Raw genomic sequence first — 20,594 nt, forward strand, 5'->3', positions numbered from 1 at the left:
TCACCCACTTAGTGACGCTGTTCAACATTGTCTTAGAGTCAGTATCACTGTAATACAATGCCATGACCAAAACCAACTTGGGGAGGGAAGAGTTTATTTTGCTTATGGCTCCACCTCACTGTTGATTATTGAAGGACCCTGGAGGCAGAAGCTGAAGCAGAGGCTATGGAGGATGTTGCTTATTGACTTGCTCAGCCTGCTTTCTTATAGAATCCAGGACCAGAAGTGGCACCACCCACAATGGCTATACCCTCTCATATCAGTTATTAATCTAGAAAATGCCCAACAGGCTTTCCTACAGCCCCATGCTATGGAGGTGTTTTCTCAGTTGAGGTTCCCTCCTCTGAGATAATTCTAGCTTGTGTCAAGTTAACGTAACAACCAGCTGGCACAATTGACTCCTTGCCAAACTTGACTCAAACACATCAGTAATTAAGTATAATCTTTCTTTTCTTGTTGCCCTCCTGATATCATTTTAATATTAGTTGTACAATATAAAACATATTTACAAACATTATGGTTCCACAGTCTCTACAAATTCAAATGCTTTAAAAGTTATTGCTCTTTAAAAATCAAAAGTCTTTTAACTGTGGGCTCTGTAAAGTCAAAAGTAAGTTAAGTGCTTTCTTCAAGAAGGAAGAACCAAGCCAGGCAGTGGTGGTGCTTGCCTTTAATCCAGCACTTGAGATTAAAGCACTGCAGAGGTAGGTGGATCTCTGTGAGTTCCAGGCCAGCCTGGGCCCCAGCCTGGTCTCCAGAGTGATTTCCACAAGAGCCAGGGCTGTTTAAAAAAATTCTGTCTCATAAAACAAGCAAACAGAGAAAGGAAGAACCAGGGTACAGCCACACTCTGAGTAAAGCATAGCTCGACTGCAGTTGTGTGAATAACTCAGTGCCTGGGATGTCTGTGCTCCTCCCAGGGGCTTGAGTTACTTCTCTGGCTCCACCCTCCGCAAAACACACAGCTTGTGTCCTAATCTCAGGCTGCCTCTACTCTATGCTGCTGTGGTTCTTGATCATTCCATGGTACTGACATCTCAAATGCTGGGGTCCCTTGCTACAACTGGGCTGCTCTTTCACCAATACGGTCTTCTGGGCTTTCCTCAGGGAATTCAGTCCTGCCACACAATGCCAAGCCTCTCTCTGCTGCTGTCTACTTCTTTATCCCTTCATAGCCAGTATACTCTTATGCTATCAAGTGTGGCTTCCAGCACAAGGTGCCAACTTGGCCTCTTGCTTGTAGAACGCAGCTCCTGTGTGCTAACTCCGAGAAAACAGAAAATTTTACCTCAATGATGCTTGTCTCTGCCTTTAAATTTTTTATTTTAATGTTTATTTCGTATGTACAGGTGTTTTGGCTGCTTGTATGTTCACTACTTCATGCCTAGTGCTATGGAGGCCAGCAGAGGGCCCATGAAACTTTGAACACCCAGTGGCTTTTCTGGTCCAGAGGTCCAAAGTCTTTCCATAATCCTCCCCAAAACAGTGGGGTCAGGTCAGTCATAATAACACCCCACTATCCTGGTGCCAATTTCTGTCTTAGTTCAGGTTTCTATTGTTGTGATAAAACACAATGACCAAAAGCAACTTGGGAAATAAAGGGTTTATTTTATTTACCGTTCTATGTCACTGTTTCTTGTCAAAGGAAGTTAGGACAAGAACTAAACAGGACAGGAACCTGGAGACAGGAGCTTTTGTAGAGGCCATGGAGGGGTGGTGCTCACTGGCTTGCAGAGAAACACTTGTTGAGAATCACTGGGCTAGTGCCTACCACATCAGTCACTAAGAAAATGCTCTACAGGCTTACAGTCTGATCTTATGAAGGCACTTTCTCAGTCGAGGTTCCCTCCTCTCAGATGACTCTGATTTATGTTGACATAAAAACCAGATTACCCAGGCATGGAATCCAGTTTTCTCTTTTAAAAGTTTTGTGGTTTAAAAAAAAATTTATATGTATGAATGTTTTGTCTTCATGTACATGTATATGTGTGTCCATGCCCCGTTCATACTTGGTGCCCACGGAGGTGAGAACATTGAATCCTCTCTAACTGGAGTTATAGAAAGCTGTGAGCTACTCTGTGGATGGTAGGAACTGAATCTGGGTTTCCTGTACGAATAGCTGGTGCTCTTAATTTCTGAGCCCTCTTTTCAGTCCCCAAATATTTTGTTTGACACTCCATGGTTATATGCACTTATGGCGTACAGCATAGTAATCTGTATATGCAGATACCATGTGATGATCAAATTAGAGCAGATAACATAAAACTCAAATGATTGTAACTGGCTTACTGTTGTAGAGCATCATTATTCCTCTGAAAAATAAAGCTGCACTTTATTTTACATAGAACAGTGTAGGTTACATGGTAAGTAAAAGTATAGTAGAACAATTTTGATGTAGTTTTCCATCAAAGAAAAACATGGACTTTTCAGGTTATATAACCTTCCCCCTAGAAGATTAAAAAAAAAGTCATATTCTAAGTGGCTCAGTGTGGTGCATGTCTCAGTGGCCTGTGGTGTCTAGTTCTCTTGCTGAAATGTTAGGGGCATTAGGAAGGAAGCCCAGCCTCCACGCTTGCTCCCTCAGGAATTGCAGGTGCTGGGTTCTTTTAGATGTGAAAACGATTCTGCCTGCTGCAGTAGACATGGAAAGTTGCATGCATGCACTTACTGACAATGTAAGAAACCCTGAGATGGAGTTGAAACAAATTACTTTTAAATTCTTTTGTGACTCATGTTCTTTTTTTCCTTCCTCATCACCCATCATTGAGCTCTCAATCGCTTTTCTGAAGTTTTAGACATTATACACACCTACATTTGTTTGCGGTTATCCATGCATGCATTGCAGGCAAGGTTCCTCTTGCCAGAGCTGTTTTGTACCTGTCAGCCTCTGCCTGTGAATGGAAGCCTTCCCCAGGCATTTGTTCCTTTCTTAGGGTCTCCACTTCTATGACATCAGCCTTTTCAGTTTACACCTCGTAGTGAGAGAACAGCATTCTGAGATTTTTTTATACTTTCTGTCGTATTAATGCTCATACAGAGCACTGATTCTAGAGAAGGACTTCATCTACCATCCTGTACATGATTTCGGGTTTGAGTCTCTTATCAGTTTTCTACAGTGAACCTTTGAAGTCTCTAAAAGGAGGATGGGGCCCCACAATGACGATCCCAGCAGGACTATAATAACACCACTAAGCTGAAAAACACCACCTAAAAGATGAGCTTTGGATTACAGACTGCTCAGGACAGTTTCATGGTGGCCATCTGAGATGATCCAGACTATTCTAACCAGAACTTGAGACAAGCCCTGCACTTTCCCATTATGCAGAAACTGAACAACAAATGATATAGCTACTTCTCCTGGGACTTGACAATTAAGCCAAATTTTTCTTTTATGGATTCCCTAAAGATGCTGTTGCCCCAGATCGTAGGAAGTAGATTTGTGAACACAACGCCCACATTCCCAAGAGGTGGGGTTGGTGGATATTGGTCATCAATGGGTTATGGGTATTTGTCACTGTTTAAGGGGATTGGTTACACGTTGTTATCGGTAATGGTCAGAAAAGAAAAGCTAAACAAATGAGATAAAATTCAGAGTTCTTGTTTTGAAAAGAAAAAAGGAGGATACAGATATGATAGTATAAAAGGGTAGATTATTGAATCTACTTTGAGAAAGCAAATACTAGCTGGGCAGTGGTGGCACATGTCTTTAATCCCAGCACTTGGGAGGCAGAGGCAGGTGTGTCTCTTGAGTTTGAGGCCATGGTCTACAGAGTGAGTTCTAGGACAGTCAGGGTTGTTACATAGAGAAACTCTTCTTTGAAAAACCAATCAATCAATCAATGCAAAAAGCTACTAGTTTTAAATATTTTATGTTGGATTGGATTTTTGTATGTTGTATACAAATTTTATATAGTGATAACAAATTTGAGATTAAATTTGCTAAAACATAGTCTACACATGTTTCTAATCTTGTTCAAGGTAGTGTGCCTACATAGCTCATTTAACAATATAATGCAAATTTCTAGTTCTTGAAAGTTATTAGTACCAGCTGTTTAGGATAATAAGGAAATGCAGGTTAATGATTAGTCACCTATTACAATTAAACTTGTAGTCATATTAGGCATGTTTTCAAAGGCAAACAAATATATTTTAGATAGGTCATCTTCAGACACTTCAGAGATATACAGATTATGGCATTTAAGATTTTTTTGTTTGTTTTTTTGTTGTTGTTGTTTGTTTTTGTTTTTTGAGACAGGGTTTCTCTATTGTTTTGGAGGCTGTCTTGGAACTTGCTCTGTAGACCAAGTTGGTCTACAGAGATCCGCTTGCCTCTGCCACTAACGCCCGGCCATTTAAGATGTTTTAATAACAGGTTTTTTATATGGCAATGAGACATGTCTGCTCCTGGCAGCACCAGTTTACTTTGTAAAAGATGATGGGCATCTAAGAAACTCACATGGAGTTTACTTTCTTTGTGGCAAAAGTAAGCCATGGGGCAAGAGAGTGTCCTTGCCTGAACTGCTGACAGTGTGCTGTCCTAATTGAACAAGCAGGACACAAACAAGGGTGACTGCCAAACCTTGCCAAGATACGGCAGGACAATCCTTCAAAAAAAAAATCCTTCTTCATAGAAAAGTCTGTTGAATATTCTAGGCCAATAGGCTGAAGAGGAACCTCAATGTTGTAAGGGAACCTTGGGTGGGTGACTGTCTAGGTAGCCAGCTGTTTTTGTCATTTCATGTCTACTCAGGTAATATTATTTCCTTCTCGGTCTCTGAGGGAATTGAAAACTTTATAGTTATTTTATAGTTTTCTTTGTTACCAGATTGAGAAAAGAATTCAGTAAAGAAATGTAAAGTGTAAGGTTGAGAGACATAAAAAAGTGATTTTGGTGTAATAGGAAGGTTAAAATAGGAAGTGAATTAGGTATAATCTTTTGAACTCACCAAGATAGGACAGATATGAAGTATTTTCTCTGAATTTGTCAATTGTTGATGGGCTAGACATTGTTGATATATTTATTGTCTGTATATATTATATGTAGTTATTATACTTTATGTAGTTTTTCTTATTAGTTATAGCCTTTTTTTAGGCAAAAAAAGGGGGAAATGTAGTGATATTTTGTTCATGATCTAATAAATAAAGCTTGCTTGAAGATCACAGTGCAGAGCTAAGCCACTAGTTAGCCATAGAGGCCAGGCAGTGGTGGCACACATCTTTAATTCCAGCACTCAGGAGGCGGAGTTCAAGCCACCCTTGGCTACACAAGATGGATCCAATCTAAAAGAATTAGAGCCATGCATGCAGTGGTGGCCCTTTAGTCCTGGTACTTGGAGTCTCACTGGTCTGTAATCCCAGCACTAGTGAGGTGGAGACAGGAAGGGATGTGGCTGGGCCGAGAGGAATATAAGGTGGGAGGAGACGGGAGCTCAGGAACAGCCTTGAGGATTTGGAGAAAGAAATGCAGTCTGAGGACTCACATAGTCTGAGGACTCTTCAGTCTGAGGGTTCAGTGGCTGGCTGCACTGCTTCTCTGATGTCTCAGCTTTCACCCCCAATACCTGACTCCGGGTTTGTATTATTAAGATCAATTAGAATTCACACAACAGCATTTTGGGTGTGTGTATGTCTTGGCTTATTTCCTGTTGTATGATTTTCCCCCTGGTTCCATGGGTATTCCACAAAGATCAGAATTTCATTTTCTTTTTGTGGCTCAATTATAATGGAATTTATTTTCTTTTGCTGTTTTTTGTTTGTTTGTTTGTTTGCTTGTTTTGGGTTTTCTAGACAGGGTTTCTCTGTTTAGGCGCAGCTGTCCTGGAACTTACTCTGTAGACCAGGCTGGCTTTGAACCCACAGAGATTCACCTGCCTCTCTCTACGTTCTGAGTGCTGAGACTAAAGACATGCACTGCCCCCACTACCTGGTGCTGTTTTATTCTTACTAGTTAGACATTTTAAGATGGAAAACTCAATAAGCTAGAAAAGGATATCAATCCTTAGAGGGTGGAGTTACAGATGGTTGTGAGCCACCATGCAGGTGCCGGAATTGAACTCCCATCCTCTTGAAGAGTAGTCACTGAACCATCAGGCTTGTCAATAACAGTTATCTGTGTGTGGCTGTCAGACATTTAACATATGTTACCTTCAGTTTGATCTATTGTTATTAATGCTAGGCAACTGTGTCTTTTATTCAAACCGTCTGCTCTTCGTCTTGACAGTGTGCAGCACTACTCTCTGGGTTGGCCAAGTGGATAAGAAGGCTACACAACAGGATCTAACCAACCTTTTCGAGGAGTTTGGACAGATTGAATCTATTAATGTAGGTATCTCTTAAGCACTCAGATGGTGTTTTAAAATTCCTTGTTTTCATTCTATTTTATTTACTTCCTAATTAAGCTACTAGTATCTGCCTTTGGTAATGCACATCTTGACAAGATTTGTTTATTTTTCTGTGTTTGCTTTGAAGCTGTGCATATGTGATTTTTAATGAAGTATCGTCACAAAATATTCATTGGGTTTTATAGCAGAATAGCAGTTAATTCTTAAAAAGTATTAAGTATTTGTCAGCAAGATCCCTTCCCCTCTATTTTACCTTCCAGCTTGAAAGTGGTCTGTATATTTCTTTAATAGTAAGTTCTATATTCCATAGTTAAGGAACTGATAACATGTATTTAAGATTTCACCCTTATCATGAAATGGAAGCAGAATATGGGACTTACTAAAACTGAATAATTAATTAATTACATATGTTGTATCAATAAACAATTGGAGGTAGAAAGAAAATTAATTTGGTCATCTACAAAAAATTGTATTTTAGACTTAGTTGTCATCGTGTTCTGTTTCACTAGAAGCAAATGTCAGGATGAATTCCCAGCCTTTTGCTGTCTGTTATGAAAGGATTTTTCCCTCACAGATGATTCCACCCAGGGGCTGTGCATATGTCTGTATGGTTCATCGACAAGATTCATTTCGGGCTCTTCAGAAACTGAGTTCAGGATCCTATAAAATTGGTTCCAAGGTCATTAAGGTGAGTTTTTGTGGATGAGTTTATGCTACAGTGATGTCAGGGTTAAGATTTTCATTGGAAAGATCATATGGTCTTAATTGTTTGGGTTGTTAGATTGCCCCAGTTCTTTCTGCCCATCCCCTGACCTTGCTCCTTGATGTGGATCAGACTCTGGGCCTTTAACATGTTAATTTAAGCACATCCACCCCCATCCCACCCCTGTTTCTCTAGCTGTCCAGGAACTAACTCTTGTCGATCAGGCTGACCTCAAACTCACAGAGATCTGCCCACCTCTGCCTTCCGAGTGCTGGGACTGAAGGCACGCACCACTCCCACCTGGTTTAAGCATATATTCTTACACTGAGTTTATACTCAGCTTATCTTAATGTGCCCAGCAAGCGTATGGTTAAGCTATTATTGAGTTATAACTTACTAGCGAACATTTCAGCTTGTTTGTTCCTTAAGTTCACACCTGCACGAGTCTGTGCCAGTTCACCCCTCACTTTGGTGTGCGCTTTTTCCTATTTACAAATTAGTCTTTTTCACCCAACACTTCTTTACATTTTTTCTTCTCATTTTAGCTAGCCAGCCACCTTGTAAGCATTTGTTTTCTTCTTAGTCTTTAAATTAAGAATTTATGAAGTGTTTTCTCAATCCTTGTGATTGACTCAGAATTTCATTTTGACTCTATTTAGAGAATGCATTCAGTCAGCTTCTGTGCCTAAATTAAAACTAAAGAGTATGTATGTCATGTTTTACCATTTCTTGATAGTTTATGTGTATAAACTCAGGTATTGTTTATGTATCCTGTCATGATATACAAAGTTTTTTGATACTTGTGATAACAATCCTAGTTATTGTCAATGAACTGATATTTTATTGTGAAAATTAGATTTCTGTTTTCTCCAGAAATGAGTTTAGAGTTGGCTAAGAAGTGGAAACAAATCCTATATTGCAAATATGATCTGCATTGCAAGTTTAAAACAAATACTGAAGAAAAATGAGTTTTTTTTTCTATTTGCTTAAGTATGATTTTGAACTTTATTTTTAATATAGTGTATCTGTGATCTTCCTTCTTTTCCTCTCCCCATTCTCTATAGATTGCTTGGGCTTTGAACAAAGGTGTAAAGACAGAATACAAACAGTTCTGGGATGTGGATCTTGGAGTAACATATATACCCTGGGAAAAAGTTAAAGTGGATGACTTGGATGGCTTTGCAGAAGGAGGCATGATAGACCAGGAAACTGTAAATGCTGGTGAGAATACTCAATGCTTTTCATTATTTAAGGGGTACTTCAGAAGGTTGTAATGCAAACGTGTTTGGGGAGGCAGAGGAAACCATGCTTATTCCCTGGACTCAGGTCCAAAAAGAAGAGTTGATGCCATTTCTGATATTGCTTCTTCAGTTCTTGAATTCTGTAGGTGTTGAGGAAGTTTAGAAAACTGCTGAATGGAAGCCTGCAAATGTAGCTTTTTTTTTCTTTTATAACTTAACATTTTCTTTTTTTTTGGTTTTTACGAGACAGGGTTTCTCTGTATTGTTTTGGAGGCCGTCGGTCCAGCCCAGCCTCGAACTCACAGAGATCCACCTGCCTCTGCCTTCCGAGTGCTAGGATTAAAGGCGTGCACCACCGCCCGGCAACATTTTCATTATATTTAAGAGAAAGCTTTGTACCATGGAGGATTTGTTGAAGTAAGGATTTTTTTTTTAATTCCATGAGTTTTAAGTGGGAACTGAGGGTTTAGGAAACGTCTCAGAGAATTGCATCAGATTTTAGATAGAGTTCATTTTGAGTATCAGACTCTCCCATGCAGATCAAGTACTGCAGTGTAATACCTTCTGAAACACTTCCTATATTGCCCATAACCAAATGATCATATGCCCTGCTTATTTTTCTTTTAATTTTTAAAAATTCACAGTTACAAACTCACAATCAGCTACAACCAGAAGGGAATAATCTAATTGATATTTGAGATTGATCCAAATTATGGTACGTTCTTTTGTTTCTCCAAGTCTTAGCTCTCTTACCAAAACTAGTCTGTTCAGGGTAGTTGTCATGTTTTTGAACATGCGCAAACATCTTGATGTTGCTACCTTTTCCCTGGAGATGGCCTTCAGGTAGGAGAACGTGTTCTTAGCATGCGCATGGTCCTTGGTTCGAACCCCAGGACCACCCAGATCAACACAGTTTATTGTGCTTCCTGTGTCCTGTACCTGTTTCTTAGGACAGTCTTTCTTTCACTTGTCTGAGTTTCTGGTGTGACAACTTGATTCTTCAGGGACTGGCTTTGTGATAGGGAAACAGAAAGCAAGAATCACGTTTGACTTGTATGCCACAAGCTCCCAGAGCCTATAGTTTACGCTGGAACCTGCCGGTGGCCTCTTGTGAAAAAGAAGTCCTGTGGGCTCACAGCTATACTTGCTTGCACACATATTTTTCAGGCCTGCCCGCCCGCCCGCCCGCCCGCCCGCCCGCCCGCCCGCCCGCCCGCCTGCCCTCCCTCCCTCCCTCCCTCCCTCCCTCCCTCCCTCCCTCCCTCCCTCCCCTCTTTGTCTCTGTCTGTCTTGTTTCCTCCTTCTATCCTGTTTATTTATTGAAGCAAAGTATATATTTAGAACAGAGAGACCCCTGGTGTGTAGAATCTCTATTGTGTACTAAAAACAAACAAAATAAAACAAAACCATGTCCTACTCAAAAGAAATAGATAAGCAAAAAAATCCTATATAGGGTGTGTGTTGGTGTAAATCACAGACCAGGCCTGGTGGAGCACGTGTTTTTAATCCTGTTTTTTGGGAGACAGATATCTGTATGAGTTTGAGGCTAGCCTGGTCCACACACCGTTCCAGATCAGGCTGTTTGGTGAGAGCCTGTCTCAGAGAGGGGAGACAGAGACAGAGACTGGGAAGGGAGCTGGGCCGTGGGAATATTACATTGTGAGTGGATGTAGGTCTTTGTGGGTAGAGCATATATGAAGATTTGGGAAGCAGCATGCCAGAGATTAGTGAACACGGAACACAGAGAAGATGGAGGGAGATACACAGAAAAGCTAAAGCTCGTGAGTTATGTTTGCTCTTGGCTCTGAAAAGGACAAGAGGACCCTGCCTAACTTCTCATTGCCCAGGCTGCCTCCCACTCCTGTCCTAGTGGACCTACCTCCTAAGTGCTCTGTTCTGGCACGTGATGTGCCTGCCGCATGCCCACAAGTCACGTTTTTGTTCTTGTCTTCTTTGGAAGGTTTCTCTGTATTGAGTTAAATACTTTGTTAGTTGTGGTTGATAATACACAAAACAGGACTGGTTTTTCATTATCAGGTGACTTATATGGTGTGTTTGTTACAGCTCAGTGTTGTCATTTTTATTTCAGCTCAGTGTTGTTATTTTTGACAAGATAGATCTGGCAAGGGTTTAGATGGTAAAATAAATGGGAGAAAAACTGAAAAGCTGAATTTAAAGGAAATGAATTTCAAATATTTTGTTTAGAATGGGAAACTGTGAAAACCTCAGAACCTGTTAAAGAGACGACCCAGCCTGCACAGAGTCCAACTCCAGTTGAAAAGGAGTCAGTGGTCACAACACAGGCAGAGGTTTTCCCTCCTCCTGTGGCCATGCTGCAGGTTAGTACTAGCTGACTTATTAGTTAGTAATCATGTATCTTCTGTATCTGATTTGTTAATATGTGACATTTTGTTGTCCACATTAGGACAGATAATTGCTGTCTTTCACATGCTAGAACATTCTACACGTGCAGTGCATCACTGTGCTAAACACATGAAGGATTAAACAGGTGAATAGGGAGCTATAAAGCCTTCAGACTTGCAGCATTTTCTTTAGATTTATGCTTTGTGTGTAAGCAAATTTGTATTAATAACATTATTTGGTAATTTCATTAGATTAATGGTTATTTTAATGAATTTAGTGAAACATTTTGAAGATCATTATTGTTGGAAACTGTATTATTCATACTTCAGTGTTTATGCATTAAATATGTACTGAGTGCCAGTGCTGAATTGTGCACTAATGTAGAAGCTCTGGGGCTTCGGTATACCTGTGGTAAACGTGGAGCTTTCATTGTCATTCGGGGGACAGAGACTGTAAGAGAATGAGATCCTCTGGATAGGAAGAGTAGCACACAGTGGTCAAGCGTGTCTGCACCTCTGCCTGCCGTCTTAAGACAGTGGAGAGAGGGTGCACCTAGTTGAATAACTAGGGGGTGAAGACATGAGCTGTTCCAGCATCTGGGCAAGAGCATTACAAGCAGAAGTCCACACTGGAGGTCATTTGCCAGGAGTCTTCATGGTTCTCCTGGCCTCTGCAAGTCAGTCTGTAAGCTCAGATCTCAAAGGAGTCCGTCTTCATTCTGAATGAAGGAGATGCTCAGGGAAATGACTTGTAAAGGATTGCTGGATACGGTTTGTAGTGAATAGGCCACATTGAACACTTGTACAAGAAGACATGAGTGAAAAGAACTCAGCAGTCGCATAGGTGAGAGGTGAAGGGGATAAGAAGACTACCAAAAGTCAAGAGGAGGGGCAGATAGTAGATGGCTTGGAAGGCACAGCCAGTGGGGCTTACTTGCTAGATGTGGAGTTGTGAAAAGGGGGGAGGAAGATACTTGCTCCAAGAAATTAGACATACGGGAGCTGCCATCTTCTCAGAATAGAAAGTAATGTGAGGAGCCATCTCTTGAGAATAAGAATTGGGACTTCATCTTCTCTGCATGTGACCTCTCCAGTACTCTTTAGACAGTGACAATGAGATGCTGAACAGGCTTGGTAAAAGTGGAGGCTCAGGAATGAGATAAAGCCATGCTACAAAGAGGTTTGGGGCTTTTTGTAGCTGTGATGAATCAAAGATATTTGTGTTAAAATTTGAAAACAAAGGTGCTCTTCGAAAGCTGCTATTCGAGCTTTGCAGAGGCAGCCTGGCGGGGAAGTACTAATGAGTCCCAGCCTGAGCCTCAGTGCTTAGCTGAGGTCTCACTAGTTCATTTGAATGTAAGAGATACCTTACAGTCTCCAGGTGAATTAACTATTGACTCATACGGTCTGCTTTAACCTTGAGTAGATTCTCTCAAAAGTACACAAAAAGAGAAAAACTTAAATGCAATGTCATTTATTGCTTTCAATTCTAAAAGCTGTAATTTTACCTTATTATGCCGAAACATGGTAATACTTCAGGTGGATAAATTGGCTAACGGATGTTTTTCTGCCTACAAAAGATTCCAGTAGCTCCAGCCGTTCCTGCAGTTAGTTTAGTTCCACCAGCGTTTCCTGTGTCAATGCCGGTCCCCCCTCCTGGATTCAGCCCAATCCCTCCACCTCCTTTTCTACGAGCAAGTTTTAACCCTTCACAACCACCTCCTGGTAAGGAGTGTATGTCTTCCTGTTTTAACTCTGTTTAGAATATGGTTGGTGTTCTTCTCATCTCCGTGCCATAGAGCAGGGGTTCTCAGACCTGCACACAACAGAACTAGTTTGTTGGATACGTTCTCCAGACTCGTGATCCATTGGGTCACAGCTTTCATCCGCTTTTCTTTCGACTCACTGTTTTCTAATTTAATTTAATAGTGACTCTACCTGTAAAAACTGCAAAGAAGCAGATGTATATAATTTGGTTATGTGGTCTGTAGGATCATAAAAATGTCATTATAGTTAAAGATTTATTCAAAAACACATCTTATCATCTAAAGTAGCCAAAATATTTTAACCCAGCAGTAAAGACTGCACTGTGTCAAAGAAATGAAATGGCTGACAGGTGGATAGCGTTATTTTATCTACTGTGACTGGTAGCTTGAAATGGATTTAGCACTTTCCCTGTGGTCAGCATTCCGACATGGTACCCATCTACAAAGCAAAGCACTTTACAAGACTTGAGTGAGTGAGTGAGTGAGTGGGTGGGTGGGTGGGTGAGTGTGGGTGGGTGGATGGGTGGGTGGGTGAGTGAGTGGAACGTTATGATCAGGGTCACTGCTTTATCTGGCTTATAGGACAAGTATATACACAAGTCGTGAATGCTCGGCCTTAACTTATGCTTGTCCCTCTAGCTCTTAAAACTTAACCTGTTTCTCTTCATCTATACTTTGCCTCAGGACTTCTTACCTTTCTTTGAGTCTGTATGTCCTACTCCATGTCTGGCTGGTGGCTGGCTGCCTGGCTGGCCCAGCGTGTCTCCCTCTCTTCCTCCTCTCTTCTAGTTCTCTCCTACTTATTCTCTCTGCCCACAGGCTCTGCCCTCTACTGCCTAGTTATTGGCTGTTCGGCTTTATGTTAGACCAATCAGGTGCCTTACTTAAGCAGGCAGGTCAACACGTCTCTACATCGCTAAGTGCATACAGCATAAACAAATGTAACACACCTTTATATAGCTAAAGTAATATTCCTCATCATAAACAAATGTAACACATCTTTACATAGTTAAAGTAACATTCCACAACATCCCCATTCCTCAGGAGGTTAAAATAGAATGACTTAACCCACAGGCTCCACACCAGCTGACTAGCAGAGTGAGGACCCCAGGGTAAAACAATAAGAAAATGTGGAAGGAAGATCATTCACAAATCTGGAGCCTTTTGATTTAAACAAATAATTTTCTTTGTGCTGTTTTCTTCTGGTCTTTTTTCACCTGTGTAGGTTTTATGCCTCCTCCGGTTCCCCCACCTGTGGTGCCTCCCCCTGCCATCCCACCAGTCGTACCAACATGTGAGTTACTGACTTACAGAGTCTCTTTATCCTAGAGAGTCTTAATGGTTTTGCGCTCATTCCTGTAAAATGGTAGTTTTCCAACAGATGAATAGTATCTCAGAAGTTCTTATTCGTGTTTCCTCCGTTGTCCCAAAATGTATTTCCATAGCCTACTTCCTTTGGTGAAGACTCACAGCCTGTTCTCCCCATTGCTGTGTTGTTTTGTTGTGTTTTATTGTAAATGTCTCGTCTAGAGCCACGTTGCCCAGGTTGCTTCATAGTCTTGATGACTACGAACCCATTCCTCTAGGTACAAGATCCCTGTAAGGTGGGAGTTAGCACCAAAGACTTGCTTAGATTATGGATCACCTTTTTCTCATAGGAATGCAAGCAAAACATCTTAGACTTGCATTATGTCAGACTAGTGTCTTTTTGCTCCTTTTGAACAAAACAGACAATAGTTTTCATGGCAGTTTGAGAAAGGTATAGAAATTACTTGTATGTCCCTGTCTCTACTTCTGCACAACTTGTCTTATCATTCCCCCAGAAAGAGACCTAGTTAGAGAACATGAATTTATGTGTTCATTATTACTCAAATGCATACTTTGTATTAGGGTTTGTTTGCACTTGGTGTTTTCGTACACATTTAACTGTTAGATTGAGGGTGTTCGGGTATTGGAACTTGACTGTTGAAAATGCTTACCTGTTTGGTTTTTAATGATGTTTTTGCTTATTGATTATTATGGCTTTAATCTGCCATTAATAATTGCAAATTGGTTGTCTTTCTAAATAGTAATTTCTTCGTTAGGGTTTTACAGCTGACGGTGCTTAGTTACCTTGAGACATAGTGCACAGGAGAGTCGGGGTAGGCACCATCCATGCCTTTCCCTAGGTGACAGCATGCGCAGTGTGCAGTGGGTGTGACTAGAGTGCAGGGAGTGCTTGTTATTTCTCTTCTTTGATCCCCACTGGCCTTTGTTTCTTCATTTTTTAATCTGTGTTTTCATGGATTAATAGATTACTTCCTATCTGCTGTATTCTCTCTCTTTTTTTTTTTTTGATGTTCAAATGGTTTTACCGTGGCATATGCCACTTCTCTGTATCTTGGAGTTAGCTACGTTAGCTTCTGAGAGAGGTCTCAGGGTTTTCAGCAAGATTGTCCCCAACTCATACTGTGTCTTCCACTGTAGTCTGAACCAGGCACTTCTAATGTAGGATGACATATAGAGACCACAATCTGGCTACTAGATTGTGTTTTCTCTGAGGATCTTGTTGAGTGAAAAAATTTTCAGTGGACAAAACTAGGAAATACGTATCTGAATAGAAAAATTATAAATGTGCACTGTAAAACAGCTCCAAGGAGAAGTTTGCAACATATTTTACTTAGCTATGTTTTTATACTTGATCTGTTACCATACTGAAATGATGACATGAATACTTACCCCCGCCTTGCAGTATAAACCCACAGAGTTATAGACACTGCAAGTTGTTAAACAGATGGCCATGCTATCCAGGCTTCCTGAAGAAATGAGATTCTTTGCTTATGTCTTCGCCTTCAGAGTACATGTGCACTTACTGAAGCCACACTAATCTAAGGGATTACAAAAACAAACACCTGTAAACGTTTAATTATCTTTTAATTTTCTATTTCCCTTTTCCTGTTACTAAACACAGGGCTTCTCAAGAAGCATTCAGTAATTTTGAGCAACACTGCTTTAAAAAATAGATTCCAAAAGACCTTTCATGAGAGTACATAAAATAGAGATGTTTGTTTCTTAGAATTTAAATCCACTTCCCTTACATTTAAAAATGTTTTCCTCTCGTTATTTAGGCAGCTTTCAAATCTTTTGAAAATTTCAATGTTCAGAAGTTGGTTTTTTAATTCATCACTCAAAGAGGCTTGTGCTATAGCTTGTCTTTCAATAATTATAGTTTCCAAACCCGGGATAAATAAATTACTAGTGCATGGAATTTTGCTATTCTTCACGTCTCCCTTAATTCCTGTTCATGATCATAGGTGGTTTTGTTCCAGTGTTATATCTCTATAGTATACTGACAGTTTGTCCAAGTAATTCTAGAGGAGAATATGGAGGGAGTGGGTACCTGTGCTTAAAGTGTCCAACTCAACAGGTTTCCATATGACATACCCTTTGCTAGGATTGCTAAGACTGTTACATTCTTTGGTTCTGACTTTTAGCATGTAATGGCATACACATATGGAGGGTTTTTACCAACCTTTTTAGAACATAATGTTTATAGCATTATAATGACTGTAACAGGATCTCTCCCCCACACACATTGTCATGAAGAAGATTGGCCAGGCTTTCATTCTGATGTCTACTTTCTACTTTGTCTATTTCTGCTATCATTTCTGGGTATTTAGTATTCACTTAGTTGGCATTCTTAGAAAATTTTTGTTGTTGTTGTTTTTACTAGGATATACTTCTTCACCAGTGATTCTTGCTGTATCAGCCCTTTTGATGAAAATATTTCTGAAAATTATTTCTTCTATGCCAAAAGAGTGAATGAAACGTTGTAAATAGAAATGAGCTTCTTCTTTTATGATGAGTCATTTGAGCATTGTTTATTATATAACATGCTTAGTAATAAAGAGATGCCCTAAGTAAATCACTCCAGCTGCCAGAAAGCTAGCTCACAAATTAAGTCTGAAATATATTTTGTCCTGTTTAAACAGCTTTGGTGCAACCACCATTGTCCATGACCCCGGAAACTGTGAAAGATGCTGGATTTGGTGGCCTTGTCTTACCAGGTGGCTCTGTCGCCAGCAGTCTTGCTCCTTCAGCTCTTCCAGCTGGGAATGTTTTCAATCCTCCCAATAAAGCAGAGCCTGAAGAAAAAGTACCTCACCTTGCAGAACACCAGATTCCTTCTGCAGAAAACACCAGACCAGGTAAGAACAAAACCAGTGACTGTGAAACCCTAGACATAAAGAAGATTAGTCCTAGATTTTAAAGGGAAACTGCACTGTTGTCCACAGGGTTCTCTCTATGCCCTGCGGGATCACTTTCACAGTGGCTTTCTAAAGAATTGGAGACATAGCTCAGTGATAGGGGCTTGCCTAACATTTACAAGGCCCCTTATTTTAATGCCCAGTTTTGTAAAGACAGTTACAGATGACATCCTGTTTAGAGAAATACTTGTTAGACTGTTTTCATTAAGACCCAGCGTGCATCCTTTTGAGGCCCCTGGTGCTGCTCTTGGGCATTGTGGTCAGAAGACAAGGATCAGCAACGCTAGGGTGAATACCAGACATGTGCCAGAGTATTGTCCAGCTAGAAATGTTGTTCGAAAGCATCAGGTATTTTTAATGGTCCTAGTGTTTGATATCTTAATCACATGCAAAGACATTTGACATTTTTGTTGGAAAGGATCAGTGCCCATTATTTTGGTTTAACATGTGAATTTACTCTGTGTGCCATTAATAATCTTAGGTCTGGTGCTCATCTGGTATCTGGTAAATCATGACTCCTTGAGGGGAGATAGCTGAAGTTCATGCATTAATAATTTGTTTCCTGTTTTATAACAATAGCTTACCTCAGGTGATTTCTTCTCTTTCTGTTTTAGTGATTCCAAATGATATTCCAAGTAGTGCTGCAATGTTAGCACAGCCGCCTGGCCCCGCAAACACCTCTGGGATCCTGTGTGTGCAGAGACCAAATGTGTCAAGTAATTCTGAAATTCTGGGGGTTCGGCCAGCTAATGTTTCCAGTAGTGCTGCAATTATTGGAGCCCAGCCACCAAATATTCTAAATAACTCTGGAATTTTGGGCATACAGCCACCAAATGTTTCGAGTGGCTCTGGACTTCTTGGGGTACTGCCTCCAAACTTGCCCAACAACTCTGGACTTGTAGGACTACAGCCACCAAATGTTACAAATCCTGCTGGACTCATGGGAACACAGCCACCGATTGGACCTCAGAACTTACCTCCCTTAAGTATCCCAGCTCAAAGGGTGCCTGCATTGCCGATGCTAGACATCCGTCCAGGACTGATACCACAGGCTCCGGGACCAAGGTTCCCTTTACTACAGCCTGGAATTCCCCCCCAGCGGGGTGTCCCTCCTCCAGCGGTACTTGATGCAGCTCTTCACCCACCACCCCGTGGACCTTTCCCTCCAGGAGACCTTTTCAATCAGCCAGAAAGACCTTTTCTAGCTCCTGGAAGACCAAATCTAGACAACGTTCCCAACCCAGATAAACGGATACCACTTGGGAATGACAGTATTCAGCAGGAAGGTGATAGAGACTACCGGTTTCCTCCTGTAGAAACAAGGGAAGGCATTAGTAGACCGCCCCCGGTGGATGTTAGGGATGTGGTTGGACGGCCTATAGATCCCAGAGAAGGCCCTGGAAGGCCTCCGTTAGATGGTAGGGATCATTTTGGAAGAGCTCCTGTGGACATGAGAGAGAATCTTGGGAGGCCAGGTCTAGATCATCTTGGTCGAAGAGACCACTTTGGCTTTCCTCCAGAGAAGCCCTGGGGGCTTAGAGATTTTGATGAGAGAGAGCATCGAGTTCTGCCTGTCTTTGGTGGTCCAAAAGGCTTACATGAAGAAAGAGGTAGATTTCGGGCCGGAAGTTACCGATTTGATCCTAGAAGTGGTCCTTGGAACAGAGGATTTGGGCAAGAAGTTCCTAGAGATTTTGATGACCGAAGAAGACCCTGGGAGAGGCAAAGGGATAGGGATGACAGAGATTTTGATTTCTGCAGAGAAATTAATGGAAATCGTCTTGGACGAGATAGAATTCCAAACACTTGGGTCCCCCCTCCTCATGCTCGGGTTTTTGATTATTTCGAAGGGGCCACTTCTCATCGAAAAGGTGATAACGTGCCTCAAGTTAACGGTGAAAATACAGAGAGACATGCTCAGCCACCGCCTTTACCAGTACAGAAGGACCCTGAACTCTATGACAAACTGGCGTCATCAGGGGACGTAGACAAGGAGGAGAGCGGCACAGTTGCTGGTGTAGGAAGTGAAGCAGTGGTGGTAGAGAGCACAGAGACTGAGGGGACATAACCATCGCTCAGTAGGTAAAAGAACCCTTTTGTAAAGTTGTCATCTCTGTACAAGGTTAACCGCTGACTGCACCACACTTGTTCACGTTTATCTGCCAGAACTAAGTTAATCTGATGTTCATGTTCACCTTTCTCTTAAAATAATTGTACAACTGACTTGTATAGACATTGTTCTTAATATGAACATGGTAGGTAAACATTTTTTTATTTTTCTGATAAAGTATAAATGTTGCCCCACACTCTTTTAACGTCAAGGAGATGCTAACAGCTTGTCGAGACTTCCTATGGAAGAGAGGGTTTTAGACACTTGTCATTGGGTTGGTCATGGTAATGACATTTCAGAACAGCAAGGTGTGGCATATCTTCTCCATAGCTCTAGGCTGCTGCAGGATTTTAAGGTAACAAACAAAGCTGTGACATTTTATGCAAGGACTGGCTCTAGATTCTTGAGGAGCATAATACAGAGATTTTAAGAAGTGATTTTGTAAAAATCTCCACTATGGTCTCTGTTACTCCAAAGTAAGTGTGTGTGATTTGTTCCTCATACTGCAGTGAGTAAAAAAGATTAAAAAAAAGCAAACAACATAAACATTAAAATACGTTTCAATGTTGGGTGAATTTTGTTTTTAGATGCCAATAAAACTTACTTGTTTGATAACAGTGTTCTAGGAATTGTATTTTTTTAACCTACAAATTCTTAAAGCCGAATTGTTAGGAGCGTGCACTTAGCTATGGGAGTTTCCCATTACCCTTTAACAACAATGAATAGTTATGAAAAGCCTGTACCTTCATTGAGAAACCATGCAATAGGGTTAATATGTGTACAGTATCCATGTCTATTTATTGTGTAAGCCATGTAGTTTTTTTCTCTGTATGCCTGTCTCTATGCTCATACAGAGAAAAGGTAGAATGTTTTTTAAAAGTTTAGTAAGATACTCTTTAAAACTTGATCGAAAATTGGAAACATTGAATAAATTAACGCCGCTCATAGTTATGGCTTTTAATGTCGATAAATGTGAAGAAATTAGAAAGCACTCTATTGGCCAAGGGACAGTTCTGCAGTGCTTTTGTGGACTCTTAGCTAAGTACAAGGCCAGGTGCAGTGTGCAGTCAGGGTTCACATAAGGGCTCCCAGCTCTCCTTCTATTTGCTGTTCTGTCTGTGGAGATACACTGTCCTTAAGGAGCTTGGTTCACTGCCTGCCATGAAATTTATTACACAGAATGATACTGGTGTTGATGGACTAAGATTTTAATGTACCAGGAATAAAGTGTCCATCATGTGTTTGTAAGCTCTGGGTAGCATTTCTCAGACAAGGCTCTAAGGTAACCTGAGTAGAAGGATTCAGGGTTGGCTTCTTGTTTGCTTTTACCTTAAGTTTCATTTGTTTTCTGCATACAGTGTATACACGTCGTTTTTAGTTTCCCCTGGAACGCTTTCATAGGACTCTGTGAGCGTTTCCACCAGTTCATCATGTGCTCTGTCTAAAGTCTCTAAGCTGTGACAGTACACCAGCCACTTCAAATAAGATTTGTTTGTATACTTAGAGAGCTCTAAGTTTTATGGCGGCCAAAATAGTCTTTTCCTCACATGGTCTAAGTACAGATAGTAGGACATGAGATATTAGGTTATTTGGGGAAAGTAGGTGAGAGTAGAAATGTTTGAATGTTTAGTTCCAAAGTAACTCAGTCTGATTTGATTTCAGGTCTTTCTCTTAGGACAAAGAGTCAAAATTGCAACCTTGGGGCAAAGTAAATATTCAAAAAGGACTGGCTTTGACCTTAAGGAAATGATGATACTGAGCACAGTTTCTCAAAGGACTTTTGCTCTGTTTACTCTGATCAAAAGTAATGGACATTTGTTCAA

The 20,594-nt window shown here is 40.8% G+C and overlaps 1 protein-coding gene across 6 annotated transcripts in view; it reads left to right on the forward strand.

The window, feature by feature from the left end:
- Scaf8 (SR-related CTD associated factor 8) overlaps window positions 1-20,594 on the forward strand; it is a 181,951-nt gene that overhangs the window by 60,112 nt on the left and 101,245 nt on the right. For 3 of the 6 annotated variants that reach the window (XR_005869620.1, XR_005869621.1, XM_040728410.1), the window contains exons 13-20: window positions 6,221-6,321; window positions 6,916-7,029; window positions 8,109-8,265; window positions 10,491-10,624; window positions 12,229-12,373; window positions 13,640-13,708; window positions 16,386-16,601; window positions 17,276-18,743. Coding sequence is in view for 4 of the 6 variants with exons in the window: in XM_040728410.1 (XP_040584344.1) it covers window positions 6,221-6,321; window positions 6,916-7,029; window positions 8,109-8,265; window positions 10,491-10,624; window positions 12,229-12,373; window positions 13,640-13,708; window positions 16,386-16,601; window positions 17,276-18,729 (2,390 nt within the window). In the remaining 2 variants the exon portion in view is untranslated. Of the gene's footprint in view, window positions 1-6,220; window positions 6,322-6,915; window positions 7,030-8,108; window positions 8,266-10,490; window positions 10,625-12,228; window positions 12,374-13,639; window positions 13,709-16,385; window positions 16,602-17,275; window positions 19,387-20,594 lie in introns of those variants that run through there. The other 3 variants (XM_040728412.1, XM_040728409.1, XM_040728411.1) reach the window with 2 other exon arrangements.

The sequence above is a fragment of the Mesocricetus auratus genome, unplaced genomic scaffold, assembly GCF_017639785.1.
Source record: "Mesocricetus auratus isolate SY011 unplaced genomic scaffold, BCM_Maur_2.0 Super-Scaffold_100018, whole genome shotgun sequence".
Lineage (NCBI taxonomy): Eukaryota > Metazoa > Chordata > Mammalia > Rodentia > Cricetidae > Mesocricetus > Mesocricetus auratus.